This window comes from Dromaius novaehollandiae, chromosome 2 (genome assembly GCF_036370855.1).
Source record: "Dromaius novaehollandiae isolate bDroNov1 chromosome 2, bDroNov1.hap1, whole genome shotgun sequence".
Taxonomy (NCBI): Eukaryota; Metazoa; Chordata; class Aves; order Casuariiformes; family Dromaiidae; genus Dromaius; species Dromaius novaehollandiae.
In genome coordinates, this window is record NC_088099.1 from 16,743,867 (window position 1) to 16,761,029 (window position 17,163).

Genomic DNA, 17,163 nt, shown 5'->3' on the forward strand with positions numbered 1-17,163 from the left:
TATTTGAATAAGCTATCTGAAATAAAATCTTGTTACTTTTAATGAAGGCTTTTACAGTGTCAAGCAATGACACTAGACTTCATAAATTATCTTAAGAGCCTTTATTGACAGAGGATGCTACAAGCAACAAAGAATTTTGTTTTAAGTGCAGCATATCTAGCAAATTAGTCACTCATTTGTCCTACAAATTGATTTGTAAATTCAGAATAAATCTGACCTGGAATATACCTTAGATTCTCAGAAATTGTATGCTATATTTTTCCAGCACATTGCAAATTAAAATGAAAAGAGCACTTGTGTTTGCATCAGGAACACTGAATTTCAACAAGTACTGTCAACTGATGAACCTAACATCTCAGAATTTCATTCTTTAAAGGGCAGGAGGAAGCAGCTTTAATTTGCTTCTCCACAAACACCTGGTTTAAAGGTTTATTCAAATATGCAATATTCTTTTAAGATCAAATCAAGATTACTGTCACTCTGCCAAAACAATTTTCATACTTCATTACATCATTATCCAGATATAGTTTCACTGTAAGCCTCAGGTTTGCTAATGCCTTTTGCTTAACATGCTGATCTTTTAATGCCAGGAAGACACTAGAGATCTAAAGGAACTGCAAATCATAAAAGAATTTCTAGAGGATTATTGCACTGATCATAGATGCGAAGAAACATGGTTAGTGAAATAGCAGGCATAAACTGGTTAGATAAACTACTTTTCTTAAAAGACATTCGTCTTTACTGAGAAACTTTACCATACGTGTTTGTTAGATAAATTATTTCTTTAGAAAATATATTTCATTTATGAGGTCATACTAGGCCTAAATACCAGATGGGAAGATTCACTTCTTATGACAACTGATACATCATATTTTCTCACTAAAACAGATTACTTGTAAACAGTCTTTCATCCTAAATGACTGAAAAATTATGGTATAGCAGGTAATTACATAATACAGAAGAGGTAAAATATATTTCCAATTAAAAATGAAAGAGAAATTTTTTAATTGTGACAAAATTGGAAACTTGTCAGGACATTTGGGCCCTGCCCTGCTTTTGGGAAAGTCACACCACATTTTTAAACACAAGTCGTCAAGACTGCTGTTTGATATCTATGTTAGAGCCGATAGAGATAACACACTGCCCTCTTTGAACATGCTGCATCATTATTAGACTGTAAATAGGTCACGTAAAAGAATGGTTGCTGAACTTTTTGAAGAGCAGATCACAGAAGAAAATCTTCATGACCGAAAACCTGGAACGAATATGAGAACATGCATGTTTAGCTGAAGGGAACTCGTTTAGTAAGCTTTCCCATAGCCAGTGTGAGAGATGGATACCATCAGTCAGATCTCCCAGGAGCTTGCATGGAACCAAAAGTGGGCAGTTCATTCTGCATAGTTCACACATTCTGGTATTTTTTGTTACAACATAATGAAAATGTGTAACTACCTATTCATGAGTCTATACTGTCTCTTTATGAAGTGTATGCTATCTGAAACATTTAAAAGATAAGCAGGGCTAAGCACTTATTTTCTTGAGAACCATTTTATTACGAGGTTTTTTTCCTTTACCAAGTTGTTCTTACTTTGAGTACTGTGTGTCAGCAAATGTTGCTAATGATACATCCCCTTCAGTTGCGGTTAATGATAATTACAAGTTTCCTAAATAGACTGGAGTAAGGGATATCTCAGCAGTGTTTCAGCTGGGAGTAATAATCATGAAGTTGTTGATTTAGCAGCTAACATTTATTTTTCCTCACATATTAAAGAAAATGAATTGAAAAAGTAGTAAAGAATTTATGTGCCCTTCATAAAAATAATCACCTCCTGTCACAGGAAATCTGTAAGGATCCAAATCCAGCAGCTGTACAAACACATGCCTACCCATAAGCACGTGAACAGTCCAAGAAATAGAGTCAGACGTATTAATATATCTTGCTGACTGGGTCATAAATTCACAAATTCTAAAATAGAAATCAACAAAAATAGGCTTTTCTCACATTTTAAGGAGAACAACCATTATGTTTAAAAAGTTTTATTGAAAGCAGCTGAACAGAACTCTAGTCAGATGCCTGTACATCATACGCTAGATATTGTGGAGCAGCAGTGCTCCTTTTAAAGGCAGAGTACATAGTCTGGCATTACCAAAAACCTGAAGTGCACTGGTAGGTTGGGAGGGGTAACTGTTGCTGCTCTGATCAAGACAGCACAGTCCTGCAGAAGTTTTAACTTCAGCAGAAAAATAAACTTGTTATAACATGATCTCAATTTAGAAAACTTAAGGCTCGCCTCATAACATCAAACAAAGCGCAAAAAGTATTTTTTGTATTATAGCATGAAAAAAGAAGCTGTAGATGAAATTAGATTATTAGATAACTTTCCTGCCATGCGGATTAGCATGGAGGAGTTGACACAACATCTACCTGGTATGCCTATGCTAAGTAAAAACACACATTTCAAAACCTTGCAGTAAAGAAGGGCCTTGAAAATGGAGGCTGCTTGATTTCAGATGGTCCCTATAACATTTACAACCATTTTACCTTTTTTAAGGAAAAAGAGAATACTTTTAAAGGAATGACACTGCTAACCTGAGTCATTCTGGCCTACTAAAATTTACTAATTTAAGAGGACTCTCTCATTTTTTATTAATTTCAAGGCCATTTTAAAAGTTTCCAGTACAGATGGTGATTTCTAACAGGAAGTTGACTTAACCGAGCTGAGCTGTAAATCTGTACTTTGACCCAGTTTGAAAGTTCATGTTATACCTAGATGGAAGCGGTATGGTGGTAAAATCTTGAAACTCTTCTGAGATCCTCTGATCTGAATGGCTTACCTGACAACTCTTTTAATCTAGCTACAGTCAGCAAGGTTCTATGGATTAGCGTTCAAGTTCCATCTAATCTGTACTAAATAAAACTTGTGATAAATGAAACTTTAGAAAAATATTGTGCATATTCTTTTTTTATTGGAATGAAAAGGTGGGGGGAGACTTTTTCATGGGGAATGAGTTGTAAAGGCTGCGTATCAGCACAACGCCCTCTGGTCCACACTCCCACTGCGGACTTCCCAGCCCCAGAAGACCTCCACAGGTTAACAAGGAATTAGTTCACGGGAGATTTAGAAAACACTGACATTTCCATGGCAGGCTTTCACTCATGCATTTTTTTCCCCTTTTAGCTCTGCCGAGCAGAGAAAAAAGAAGAAAAGTCAAGAAATTTCGGACGTTTCTCCTTCCAGCGCCTTAACTTCACGCCCGCCGAAGCCGGTCCGCCAGCTCTCAGGCCCGCCCTGCCTCGGCGGCCGGCAGCAGGGACACGGCTGTGCCGCGCCCCCCTCCCCGCCACGAGGCGACCGTTAGCGCGGCAACGCCGCCGCCTGCCTGAGGCGCGCGCCCCGCCCCGTCAGGGCTAACGGCGCTCGCCCCCCGGCGGCTGGGCGAGGCCTCCCGCCGCGCAGTACCGCGGCCAAGGTTAGCCCCCCGTACGCCCCCAGACCGGCTCCGCCGCGTGCGCGTGGGGAGCGGGGGAGGGGGCTGGGCCAGCGCTCCCCAGGGCCATGCCGGGTGCACCGGCCGGCGGCGCAGACGTCCCTACCACACCCTCCTCCCACACCTCAGGGAGCCACGCCCCCTATTGGTCCCGCCTCGCAAAGCCACGCCCCTTCTCGGCCCCGCCCCTCATCCTGGCAGCGCCTGCCTGGTGCGAGCGTCTGCACCCCGAAGCGCCGATCCTCCCGCCGGTGGCCTTGTTCCCTCCCCGCCAGCGACGGCTTCGCGCCTGCGCCGTAGAGCTCCCGTCGCAGCTGGCCTCTCGCCGCGCCTGAGCGGCACCTCCACGCTCAGGGGGCGGGGCTTGGGCCCTGCAGAGGGTGACGTCACCCCCTCCCGGCCCTGCTGTCCGCGCCGCCTCTGCCCGGGGAGGGGAGGGTCGGGACTTGCCGGCTGCAGGCGCCGCCATGGCTGCCATATTGGGGAGGAAGTGAGAGCAGGAGGCGGCAGCGGCGGCCAGGAAGGAGCCCTTCCCTTTTCCCTTCTGCTTAGGCAGACGCGGGCCTCCCGGCAGCGGCGGCAACGGCGGCTTGCGAGATCCCCGGAGCGGGTGGCGCGGAGGCAGCAGCGGCTGGCGGCGGAGCTAAGCGCCCCGGAGGCGGCGGCGTTGGCCTAAGATGGCGGACCCGGCGGAGTGTAACATCAAAGTGATGTGTCGCTTCAGGCCCCTCAACGAGTCCGAAGTGACCCGTGGCGACAAGTACGTCGCCAAGTTTCAGGGCGAAGACACCGTCGTCATCGCGGTGAGAGGCCACCCCGGGCGGGAAAGGCGGGGGGAAGCGTCGGGGGGGGGCGTGCGGGCCGTGGGGTCAGATACCGCGGGGATGGCCACGGTGTGAGGCGAGAGGCGGGGCCGCCTGGGGGGGGCTGTTTTGGGGTGGGGGGTGGGACAGGGAGGCGGCAGGTGGACGGGACCGGCTAGGTTGGAGCGGGCATGGTGGGGTAGAGTGTGGAGCCGGTGGGGGCAGCTGGGGGGCCCGTCCTCTGGCCGTGCGTGTGCGGTGGCAGGACGTGCCCGCGGTAGCAGGTCGGGAACCTGGACAAAGGCTCTGGCAAGAGGCTTGTAACTTGGGGTGTAACTCGAGTTGTCATTGCTGAGCCTGAGCCACGGGGCAGGCTTCACTGCGCCCACCGAAAACGTGTGTGTTAGGTGAAGTGTAACAGACGAGTCCTGCGGGGTGTCCCTTGGCTAGGCTACGCCTGCTTTTGGCGACCGTAATGAGTTTGGCCGCTGAATAAATAGTCCTTCAAAAGGACTAATTATCAACAGACAGGTTTTAGAAAGAAAACGCACAACAGCAATGTAGGCTCCGTTGACTGGTGCTTATGGTCTGTAAATCAGTCATCGGCTGATAACTTTTAAAGCAAAGTGAAATGAGACCTTTTGACTTCGTAGAAGTCTATAAATCCATTTTAACCTAAGTTATCTTATAAAGTATGAGGGCTTTATAAGGCAGTCTTGATGTTACAGGGGAAAAGATAATCCTAGCCTTGTTGTTCAGTGTGTCATATTTAGCTACAAAGTGGAGCTGGAATATAAAGTACAGTAGCTTACTGCATGGTTTAGTTGGTTTTCTGCAAGCAAACACTTTATTCCCAATGCTTGTGTCTTATCTCTGCTAACTTTTAATCATTCTATAGAGACAGTCCTAGTTCTGTGTTGCTGAATGCACAGCTTTAATGTCAGTTAATTATTTTTCTTTAAATTTTGTTTTTGTTATTCTCTTTCTTAAGGCTACCAGTGCTACCTTTTTCTCACAGTATCTGAACTTCAAAGAAGATGCTAATAACATAAGGGGGTTTTAATATGACATATTAAACACTGGTGCTTTATTCTGTTTGAATTCCACTGGTTTTTGCAAATAAAATATGGAATTCCATGAGTTTTGAGCTGCAAGAAAGCTAGAATGCTTGTGAAATGAGGTAATTTGGGCCTCTCTCAACTGACAAGCTTGTATCTTGGAGTAGATCTCTTCTGACTGAGGTTGTACAGGTAAACTCCTCAGACTAAGGAACCAAACCTGGACATGTAAAACTTAACTAGAAGAAATGATCTCACTCCCTCAGTGAGTGTGCATTCATTGTGATGCCATACGTTCTGTTTAAAATCCAGGATTAATTTCACAAATACTGATTTTTCTGACTTTTTTCTAAGTTTTACAAAGTTACCTTCCAACCTGAGGATGTAGCTAGCCAACCACATCTTGCCTGTGTCTTGTGGAATTCCTGAAGGGAGGATAGTAACAGAAGCAATTCTTCTCTTGAAACAGTTTCTAAAAACATTCCTCAGTAAGCTGTATGTTTGGTTGCTTTCCACTGTTTATTAGGATTTCTGTACTTAGAGCTACATGTAATATTGACTGCCATTTGAACAGTGAATTGAGCCACTTTTTATATCTATTATATATCTGCTTCCCTTGTCTGCTATCACCCTCTTGGGCAGCCTTCTGTGTGTGCCTGGGTCTATGCTGAAACACTGAAGGCTTCTTAAACAGTATTTAGATGTTGCTTGAAATGATGGATAGGAGATGAAAACTAGGAGATGGTGGGAACAGAGCTTATAGCAGGCTCTACTGCAGATTTGACTTCTCTGGAGGAAGGAGGGGAGGGAAAGCAGTGACTGTAGCCAAACCTTCCTCCTCCTTTCTTGGCTCCCCTGTCATCTCTGAACTCTCTCTTCACCCTTCCCCCCATCTCTTCCTAGCTCCTGTGTAATTACTGGCATGGTTGTCATTCTGGACAAGTGAGTTGTTTTGATTTGTGTTAGATAAAATATTTGCTTTAATTGTAGTTTGGTGTATAACAGCAGTTTGAATGGGCAAGTGCTGTTGGCCTATTTTAAAGAGCAGGCTTTGGAAAGGTACTGTTCTTTAACAGGATACCACTTCTTTTAACTAGTCAAGAGCTTTTAAAATTTTGATTATTAATCAAAGGCAGGTTCTTTCTGTTCTAACACTTTATTTAATATTTCTTCTAATGGCCCTTTTGGTTAATAGAGGAGTTTTGTTAAAACAGATAATTCAATGGCATGACTTGCTATGAATATGTGGACCACGTATATAAAGAGATTTATACTGTTTACCGTAAAGTTGAAAGCGATTTACTCAGGGATTTCAAGCTATGAGTAAGGTGTGTGGGGGGGACTAACAAGCTTATAATGTTTGTGATTATGTCCTTTATCTTTTAAATGTAAAACTGTAACTGGGTAGCTTTATAGCTCCGCTTAAAATATCAGTAGTTTTTTTTTCTTAAATCTCTATCCCTAGTCTTGCTCATCTTACAGCTGTGCAAAAGAGAAGATACTGAATGCAGTCACACTCAACCATTTCAGACAGAAGCCTAAACTGAAATCAGTACTGTCAAATGACTGAAGTGGCAAGGCATTATGGGTATTGACATAAATGGGCAGTGTCCTGCTTTCCTCCAGACTTTTCTAGTAATGATCATAATATAGTTCTTATTTCTATGCCTTGTAAGAAAGACTCCTGACTACCTGCCTGTATTTTAGTATTTGTTCAGAGAAGTGTTTTCTATACTTAAGACGTAGTCTCTGTGGAGAGTATGGGACATACTTAGCTTTCTTTTTCATTGCCTTTATAAACTATTACAGGATAGTAAATGAAAGCACGGCTTGGTTTAAGTTGTGTTAGAATCTGGCTAATGAAGATCACTTGCTTTTACTGCAGCTTTTGGTAGATTATTCAGAAGAAAATGTAACTTGTGCATTGCTGAAAGATATAAATGTATAAATGCAGGGAGCAAGGTGCATCGTTAAATAAATTCTTTATGTTATTTTACTAGAGTGAAGGAAAATACTCTAATCAGAAACACACTACTAAAAATACTTAATGCTTACAGTGAAACTGTAGACCTAAGCCAGAAGTTGTTATAATCTGTAGCTGAAATATTCATATTCTTTCAGTGTTTTCAATCTTGATGCCTGAATGGTAGATAATAGAGAAATCTCTCAGATGATACTCATCTAGTGATTGTATAAAAAACAGGTATGCTAGCTTACAGTGATGTTGAAAGGGGGATGTACTCCTTGATTGCTCTACCACTTTCTTAAAAACACCTCACCACTCATGTCATGTTTGTTTTTCATTCAGTAACCTAATGATGGTTTATGTGTCAGCAGTGTTTACTTCTTGCTTTAGAAGAAACAATTTTGCAAAAGTAAAGCTTTGCTGAAACCTTTATTCCAAATTTCCTCTGGTTTGATGCTGGAATTTGAGTTTCCAGTCATAAATTTTCATGATAAATTTTCATGTTTTAGTCCTCTATGATAATAAATAACTGCTGAAAAAAAATCTAGTTCTTTTTCTTGCAGGATATACAGTATGTGTAGCTTTACTAATGTTTATACTCAAATCATGGTATTTGCACAGAAATAAGGAACAGAAGGCAAAAAGAGCTGAGATCTACTGACTGTTCCATATGATCTGCAGTTTCTAATACTAGGATATGAAGAAAATCTTTTACTTAATCTGAAAATAAAATACTAAGTTGGGACTGTGCCCTTTCACTCACGTGCAACTTTGGACTGCATTTGGTGTGTCAAGGTAGCAGTACTTTGCCTTTGTAATAGGAAGAACTGAGCCACGTATTTGACATCATGTTTTCCAGAAATAGCTCAATGCAGAATTTCTATTTTCATGTATTTTGTGGCTGAAAGTGAGAATGTTCTTTAACAAAGAATCTTAACTTAAGGGGAAAGTAAGCCCATTACTTCAACCTCACACCAAGAAGAAGCTAAACACAGGTGTATAAAGCATTGTTTTATCAATCCATTCTAGCAAAAAAGAATGATTTGGTTAACCTTAAAGAGCATGTGTAGATGTTGTGGTAGAAAGCTACACCGTTGGTTTTCAAGTAACCTTTCACTCCTGGCTTTGCTTCAGATATTAATGCCTAGAAAATAAGATGAACTAAGATAGCCTTATGACTAACCAGCTCTATAACTTACAGAAAATTACAATGGGAAAATTCCTTAGAAATAATTTAAAATAATTTTATGTGACTTATTTTAAGTACATACAGTTTTTTTTTAAATTAAGATTTTAGTCTCAATGGGATCAGGGATTTTTTTTGTGTGGTCTTCAACAGAAGTACTACAAAAAATGGACTTTTTTGAAGAACAAGTCTTACGTGCTCCTAATCTTGTATAGTTTGGATAGGTTGAACATTCTTCTATATAAATGATAGTTAATCTCTAAATTAACTGCAGAAATGTGTACTTGGATATAAACCCTTTGTTAAAATTTGGTATAATTGCTGCTAAATCATGTTGACATGTACTTTCTGAGGGCTGTGGGAGTGCCTGCAGAGTTCTTACTGTGGGACGTTTGAGCGATATGTGTTAAATTTTTATTAGGATTTAAGTAAGATATGCTGAAAATAAATTTCTAGAGTATGTCAAGGCAGCATTGTATCGTGGTAGTGACACTACCACAGTTGTGGAGACGGTGTGATAATCTTACTTGGACCTCTGGTGTTTGCAGTTCCATTGTAATACCTGATTGCTTACTTGGGGAAGAAAAGGCATCTGACTACAGAAAAGTGTCTGTCACTTTAATCTTTCTTGCTTAATCTCTTAAAGGTAATGACTAGGCTTTCTAGGGCAGGGTAATCTGTGTAATGCTGGTTTTGGCTTTGTCTGCATCAGAAAAAAGACTATAAGAGAAGTGATAAGACATAGCATTGCAAGTGCCAAAAAACCCATACTGACTGAAACTATACTGAGTGGAAATAATTTTTTTTTTTTTTTTTTTTTTTTTTTTACGTAATTATCCTGGAACATGCTTGGCTAAATCTACTTGGTTAGATATTGATTCAGTGATGATGGAGGAGGGACAGTCATCCAATGTGGCTTCTCACAGGTGTGATAAACAAGTGTACTGTGGGTGGGAGGAGGAGTACTTAATTGGGTTTTTGAAGGCTTTGAAGTTATATTCTATCTTGATCTGGAAAGGGATAATATTGAGGCCATGTTGACAAATCTGCCAGCTTCCCCCTGCAAGGAATGGGGACGCAACAAGTGGTATGAAGGGGACTCTAGAAATTTTGTGGTATGTTGGCAGCAGTTATTATTTGAGGGTAACTGGAATTTATCATGTGCCCACCAGCTTTCACTGTATAAATAAACAAGATCAATTAAAGGCATTATTGCCTGAGTGAAGTTCTTACAGCTTAGCTTTCTGTTCTTACTAATCCATGACATTCATCATACGTGCTATTCTTCATCTTACTAAATTTTGTGAATGAATAGAGATGGTACTTACATGAGATACTGTAATTTGGCTCTGTTCCTGTGTGAAGGCATCTGAATGGCAGTTGGAGAGCAGAGAGTCTAAAAGTATGCTGTGTTCAGGGGTTACTCTTGAGTTACGATAAAAAATAATTTTCCTTTTACATAGATATAGAATAATAGCTTGTTTCAGTCAAACTTTGCTTGGCAGAAGAATAAAAAAAGAAAAAGCACTCTCCTCTAAATACTGTTTAAAAATGTTAGAAAATGGATGCTTTTTTAGAACCTTCTGCAAATTCCTGTAGATTGTGGGATTGTCACAGACTAGCACAGTTCTTGTGCCTACAGCACTTTCTAAACAAGGTATTCTCCCATACCAGAAACTAAACTTGATTTCTTTTTTTTAAGTTGGTTTTCTTTGAAGCAACTAGAAATCTGCTGTTTGACATTAGCAGTATTTTGCAATAATATATAAGTATACAATAATGTGTGTAAATTCATTCAAACATAACACTATGCAAAGTAATATTTGCATTAATATACTTTTCTGTTCTCTTATTTCTCTGAGGAGGTAAAAAGTGTTGCCAAGTTCTGTTGGGGGGTAGCAAAGATCAGATGTTGGGAATCTGTGAGAAAGTAGTGAGTGCTGTTAATGGTTGCTGGATAGAGTATGGACATTATGACTTTTCCCATTATATGCTTCCAATTTGTAATGGTAACTATGGTCAACCTAAACGGTACTATTTCAGTGCACACAAACGTGTAGAAGAACTTGAGTATGAAAGAAACGTGGTGAGTTTTGTGATGCAGTTGACTTGCAGAGTATAGTGTAGCTGACTGTGTGGGTGGAAGCTTTTTAAAATTACATCTGCTAGTGAGAAAGAAAATGTATGGCTAGCATTATCTTTTCTATAGTGGCTTATCTCTTTATATAATGCGTTCTCTGTCTTTAGTCTCTTACCTCAAGGTTACTTGCAATTGTTAGTTTCTCCTGGTATACTTAGTCAATATAATGGTCTCAATTCTTCCTGAGGAACTTAAGAATTTGATGTATATCTGAAGGTAAAAATGAGTATTTGGGAGGACTTGTGATTTCCCTAATGTGAAACAGTCTGCATCATCTGACAAACTTTAGCACCTCAGGGATAGTTTCTGCCTACTGAGTCTTGTGACTTCTTAAGCATACTTACACTATGAATGCTGTAATAAAGTGTGTGTGTGTGTATGTGTATATAATATGTATTTTTGTGTGTGTGTATATATATATATATGTGTGTATATATAAAACTTGAGAGGGAGCTCATCTACTTGGATGCAAGCCCTCTTAGCAGTTGGCTATGTATTGGAAATAAAAAGCTTTGTTTGATATTATGCTAGACCTTATTAAAAGGCACATAGAAGGTCAGGCTGGGGAAAGGAATGTGGGTGGGTGAAAGATGGAAGCCATGCTTGTTGCTCTGCCAGGGAGGCTGTTTCAGAATATCCTTGGGGGAGGGGAAGGATGATAATTAAATGTAAGTGAAATTGAGCACTTAACAGTTGCAGTGAGATTAGCAACAGGAAGTGACCTAGGTCCCTTGTAAGTCTTGATTATCTGCAAAAGATACTAAATCAAACTCCAAAAATGCTACAAAAATTTGAACTTCAGAAGATGAGCATAATAGTTCATATCCTAATGACTTATCACCTACTTAGAACTGTGCTATAAAAATCTCTTGTATTTGAAACAAAGCAAAATCTAACATTACTTTCAGAAAGTTGCATCAGAGTTGTTTCTTTTAGTGTCCTCCAAAATCAGTCTTCTATGAAAGGTTCTTTTCCTCCAAAACTGGCCCTTTCCTTCTGCTTATGGATAGTGGGGTTTTTCTGGGTGATGGTGGGAAGGAAGAATGCTGTGTGTGAGGAAATTGTTCTCATGCTGATTGCAGGTGATCTGAATGTTTGTTTTGGTCTGGGTTTTTTAACAAATATTACCAAGACAAACATTCTGTGTGATGTGTTGTAAATTGTTTTTGATAATTTGGGTCTACCAGAGTAATAGAGTAGTAGAAAGGAATAAAGGCTTCTCAGACGTACAGTCCAGGTATTGGCTTACGTTGTAACTTGGGTAGATTGAGGTCATGTGGGACAGTAGTTCTGGAAAGCTGTGTAGGTTGCACTTTGAAACCAAATATATTTAATTCAAGGCCTTATTTGTAGGCAAGCATGTAATGATTTAGGTAGTACTGCATGTAAGCCATTTTCCGTACTACTATCCTAAAAGTGAATAAAATAAAACGTAAGAATCTGAGATGGCAAGGATTACTTCTAAACTATATTCCAACACCTTTCAGTTATGTTTCTAGGATTTGTTTTTTAAATAGCTCTTGTGTCTCTTTTTTTTTTCTTTTTCCTTTTTCTCTAGTCCAAGCCATATATTTTTGACCGTGTATTCCAGTCAAACACATCACAGGAACAAGTATACAATGATTGTGCTAAAAAGATTGTCAAAGGTAAGGTGAGAGAACAGCTTTGCCATAGGAAATGTCTCATATATTTGTGTGGGTTTTAATGGTGAAAGCTGATACTTCTGTTACTCCCTCTTACCCTCCAAATGTTTAATAAAAACCAGCATGGATCATAGCAGTGTAAAATCTTACTGTAGTCTAGTAAATCAATGATCTCAATTCTAAACCTGCTCTCAGTTATTTGTAACATTTGATGATAATCACCTTTCACATTTATTTTTTTACATGGGTCTTTGCAAAACATTGTTTAAAATAATTTTTCAGAAATTAATCAAAAATACAGCATTTCTGCTTGAAAACAGTTCTTGTGAGTAGCTTCTTAAATATTTTTTTGAGATTTACTGGTGTCAGAAAAGATCTTACAGTTGTGTTACCTTATTCAAAGGAATATATGAAGGAAACTTGTAAAATCATGTGTATGCTGGAGATATTTTCTAAGGTTGTTTAATATGCAGTTAAAGGATTCTTTTGCTATGATTTTTAGCTTCAAATAAAAGTTTAAATATGAGTCCTCTTAGGATGTACAGTTTCAAATGTGAATTGTCAGAATTGGCCTAGTAACTTCTAAAAATTGAGTCTTACAAGGTCACAAAACAGTATATTGTTGTAGTAAGCAATTAGCTATTTTCCTCAAATTCTTTCACAGTTTCTTGAGGAGGTTAGTGTAATATTTTGAAAGTTGTATCAACTACAGTTTAACAAAGTCCTGTAAGAAACAACTGATAATTGATATTTTAATAGTAAAAGGAAAAGGAAGATAACAGAAGGTTGGGTAAATACGCATTTTTTTTGATAACAAGTAAGGTGAATTGCTGTGAAAAATCCATGCTACTGCATGAACTTAAGTCTTTAAGGAGTTAAATAGAGATCAGGATTAGACGAAAAGATTTTCTTACTTTATTGGAGATTAAAAATTCAATCAATTCAGTTTTGACAATTCAAAATCGGAGTTGACCAAGAACTGTAATCCTTCTTACTGCCTCCTTCATGGTCCCCCCCTCCCCCCCCAAATCTGAAAAACTAATCTGTTTTTTTTCTGGGTGTGTTTTCTTAGGCTATGATACATCTTGTGGCTGTTGTACTGTAGTGATGGTACAGGTGGATTTGGGGGCATGATGGGTTAGATAAGACTTCCCCATTTGGGATTAGCCCGTGGTTGTTTATGGAAAACAAAAGTTTGCTTTCAAGATGAGATTCAACAGTAACAGACTGGTAAACAAATGAAAATCTATAAAAACAAACAAAAAAAAAACAACCAGCCCCAGGTTGGTTCATCCACAACTTCAAATGTAACAAACTCTCCTTCTGGGCTAAGAGTAAGCTGCTAAAACTTATAGCATAGCCCATTCTCTTAACAAGCAGACACTTGAGCTTTTCTGTGAAGGCAGACATACCATAACATTCTTCTGTACAATTTCTTCTTCCTCTTAAGTCATTGAAGACTACCTGTTGTTCAACCTGGCAGTTGTATCAGGACATTAACTCAAAATTTCCTATCTGTTCCTAATTCTAAAGTCCTGATGTTTTGGTTAAAGGAAAGGGTCCTTCTAATATAGTAAACTTCTAAAAATGCAATTGATGGTGACTTAATTCATTAAAAAGGGCCTCCCCCAACCCAGACCCTAGCACTGAGTTCCCAAACATTGATCCGTTTAATCAATGATTTAATTTGCTAAACATTTTAGCAATTGTCTCTTGCATTCTATTTCATTTCATGTTTGCGTAGGAAAAGAACCCTAATGAAAATACTCTTTCCTTTTAGATGTGCTTGAGGGATACAATGGTACAATATTTGCTTATGGGCAAACATCATCTGGAAAGACACACACTATGGAAGTAAGAAATCTTAAAATAGTTTTCTCTTACTGTCACTGCCATCTCTTCTCACCACAGTACTATAATCTTTCTAGAAATAAGATGTCTGCTGTTTTCATCTTGAATTTTAACCTTTTTTCCCTTTCCACTGCAGTATTTGGGTACCTAAAATGTTTGTCAGGAATGGAAATGGCAATTAGTGTATTCTTTCAGTTCTCAGTAGTAGGAAAAGAAACATAGCATTTCTAATGGTAGATTTTCACTTTTAGTTGTTTGAGAGAAATCTGAGGCTGTCTTTTTGCCTCCTGGCAAATGCTGGGCTTAAATGGGTGGTCAAGACTTTATAGGTAAAATAAAAAGCTGACAGGTATGATATATTTAAAACTAGGTTGTTGTCTGTTGACTCTCTGTTTTGCCTTTAAATACTGTTTGTGATGTTGAATTCAATATGATGTTTCATCCTTTTCCAATAAGGGGAAGCTTCATGACCCAGATGGAATGGGGATTATTCCAAGAATAGTGCAAGATATTTTTAATTATATTTACTCTATGGATGAGAATCTCGAGTTTCACATTAAAGTAAGCTTTCTTCATTGTTACCTATTTAAGTAACTGTTGCTTCAGTATCAAAACTGGAACTACTGGAAGTAGTCTGTAGTTAAAATGTTTGTTCTATCTATACCTTTGCAGAATGCCTGTAACTTGGAAAATCTAAATGAGTTATTTCAGAAGTAACTGGCTCATCTTAAAGAAGAATTAAGTTAACACTTTAATCTTGTTTCCATTAAACATTGATGATAGCTATCCTGATAGCCTGTGTCAGTGCTGATAGTACTTGAAGCTTTTGATCAAAATGGTTTCTTTTGTAAAGGTGTATTTTAGTTCAGCCTCAAGGACATGAACTAGACATGGTATTATGTGGGAGGTCTAAGTCATGCTGGCTCTTTCTTATCCAAAAGCTGTGTTTTTGCTTTCTAATGCTCTTTTTTTCTCATCCCCCTTTTAGGTGTCATATTTTGAAATATACTTGGATAAAATAAGGGACCTTTTGGATGGTAAGCTTTTTATTTATATGAAATAAAAGTTTCTTCTGGAGGGAGAGATTAAAAAAAGCCTTATGATACTTAGCTATGTAGAATGCTAATAATAACCTATACATGATATAGGTACATCAAAATGAGAAAGCATGGAGCTAATCTGTACAATATCATTTAAGCTGCACTAGTGGTTGTTTTGTGTATATTCTGTTTCTATAAAGTGTTACTGTGAAATAATATCTATAACTGCTGGGGTATATGTTGTGAACAGCTCATTCATTTTGCAAAGAATTAATATGTACTTTAGCTTTAGAACTTCTTCTCTTCCAGTTTCGAAGACCAATCTTTCTGTTCATGAAGACAAAAATAGAGTTCCCTATGTAAAGGTGAGTGTCAATCTGATGGTGTTTTGATCTTTCATTTTTGTCACATACACCATTTACTTCTGGCTTGTTGATACTTTTTTTTAAAGGGTTGCACAGAGCGTTTTGTATGTAGTCCAGAAGAAGTTATGGATACTATAGATGAAGGAAAATCTAACCGACATGTAGCAGTTACAAGTAAGTATTATCTTTATTTCCTTTAGTGTTTTATCTGTTTATTATATGTATTAAAAAGTGGGAAAGACAAAAATAGTGCACTAAATAATTCAAGTTTTTGAAAAGGCCTAGTGTAAGCTATTTCAGCACGTCTTTTAGAAACAAGTCTTTCAGTTCATTTCTTGTTGGATGTTACTTAGGCTTGTATTAGAAGGAGAAAATGCTCAGTGAGGAGCTCTGAATCACTGTGGGGAAAAAATGTGTAGTTCTGTGTTAGGAACAATGCAAAGTCCCAGTTTGTGGAATTTGCTCGAATTAACCTGTGAATCTGTAAGTAAGCCACTATGTCTCATCTACAGCTTGGCCATTATGTTGCAGCCTCTCAGAAAAGCTGGTCAGAAGATATATTCAGACATATTGCAGATTTTAGCAGCATCCCAATGTCCCAAGTTTTGCTTTTTGGCCTGTGGCATGCAACTGAGTTGCCAGGAGCCGTGACATAGGTCTCCACGCTCCCACAAGGAGGAGAACAGAGGGTCAAAAAAGGCAAAAAATGACAAGGAAAGATAAGGTGCATGCAGAATAATACTTCAGTCTTTGGTAACTGTTGGGAATCTTTGAGAGACAGATTGAGGAGGAATCTGTTAATTTTTTTTTGTGTCTGGTTATTTACTTAACAAAAGAAAGAGAACATATGTTCTTTAAGAAAATATATATAAGATTTTTCCTTCTCATTTCTTTGGTTAAGGAGCAGAAATAAAAGTGGTGTTCCTGTTAAGGAAAGAGTAAGTCCTGCACTTCAGCTTGATTACTCCTAGGTAACATAGTACTGAAATGGGAACTAGGCTAAGTAATGGAGAAATAGCAGAAACTTGGATACAGAGATATTATGTTGAGCTGCATCTGTAGAATTAATGAACTGGTCCTTTTAGGTCTGTGAGGGATTTATGGTTAAAAGGGAGAAGAAATAGGCAGACTTATGTTCTCATTGTGATTGCAGGCAGCTTAGACCTTGTTAATTAATTAAAACAGTTTTTTAAATTCAACATGAGTCTTGTTTACATCGTATGTTTCACAGCACAGGTGGCGATAGGTATTTAAAGGAGAAAAGGGTGAGAGATGGCTTAACCATCTAGTTCAAATTTTCACAAAAGTATAAAATGTGATGCACTAAATTCTTGAAGTGTGCTCTGGCGTCAGGATGTAAATGTACTTTGCGATCTAATGTAGTAAGATTTGCTAGCATGTCAACTATGGATTTCACAGATTTAATTTATCAGTGAGCTTATGTGGTATTAATAAAAGGCCAAGGGAGACTGAATCTTCGTTACTCAATTAGGTGATACTGACTATTGGTTTTGCTGGCTCTGGTTTTACTGTCTCGTGAGACTACTCTGTATAGTTCCATTAGCTTTAGATCTGTCACTTCACTGTGGGAAGATACTGTCTTAGTCAAGTAATATTGATTG

General features: G+C 38.8%; 1 protein-coding gene across 2 annotated transcripts in view; it reads left to right on the plus strand.

The window, feature by feature from the left end:
* The first annotated feature begins 3,856 nt into the window (after positions 1–3,856).
* The window catches only part of KIF5B (kinesin family member 5B), a 37,105-nt gene continuing 23,798 nt past the window's right edge, over positions 3,857–17,163 (plus strand). Inside the window, exons 1-7 of one of the 2 annotated variants that reach the window (XM_026101540.2) lie at positions 3,857–4,292; positions 12,201–12,288; positions 14,066–14,139; positions 14,593–14,697; positions 15,125–15,173; positions 15,486–15,541; positions 15,628–15,715. In XM_026101540.2, the coding sequence (XP_025957325.1) occupies positions 4,167–4,292; positions 12,201–12,288; positions 14,066–14,139; positions 14,593–14,697; positions 15,125–15,173; positions 15,486–15,541; positions 15,628–15,715 (586 nt within the window). In that variant the 5' untranslated portion in view covers positions 3,857–4,166. The remainder of the gene's footprint in view (positions 4,293–12,200; positions 12,289–14,065; positions 14,140–14,592; positions 14,698–15,124; positions 15,174–15,485; positions 15,542–15,627; positions 15,716–17,163) is intronic. The other variant, XM_026101539.2, reaches the window with a different exon arrangement.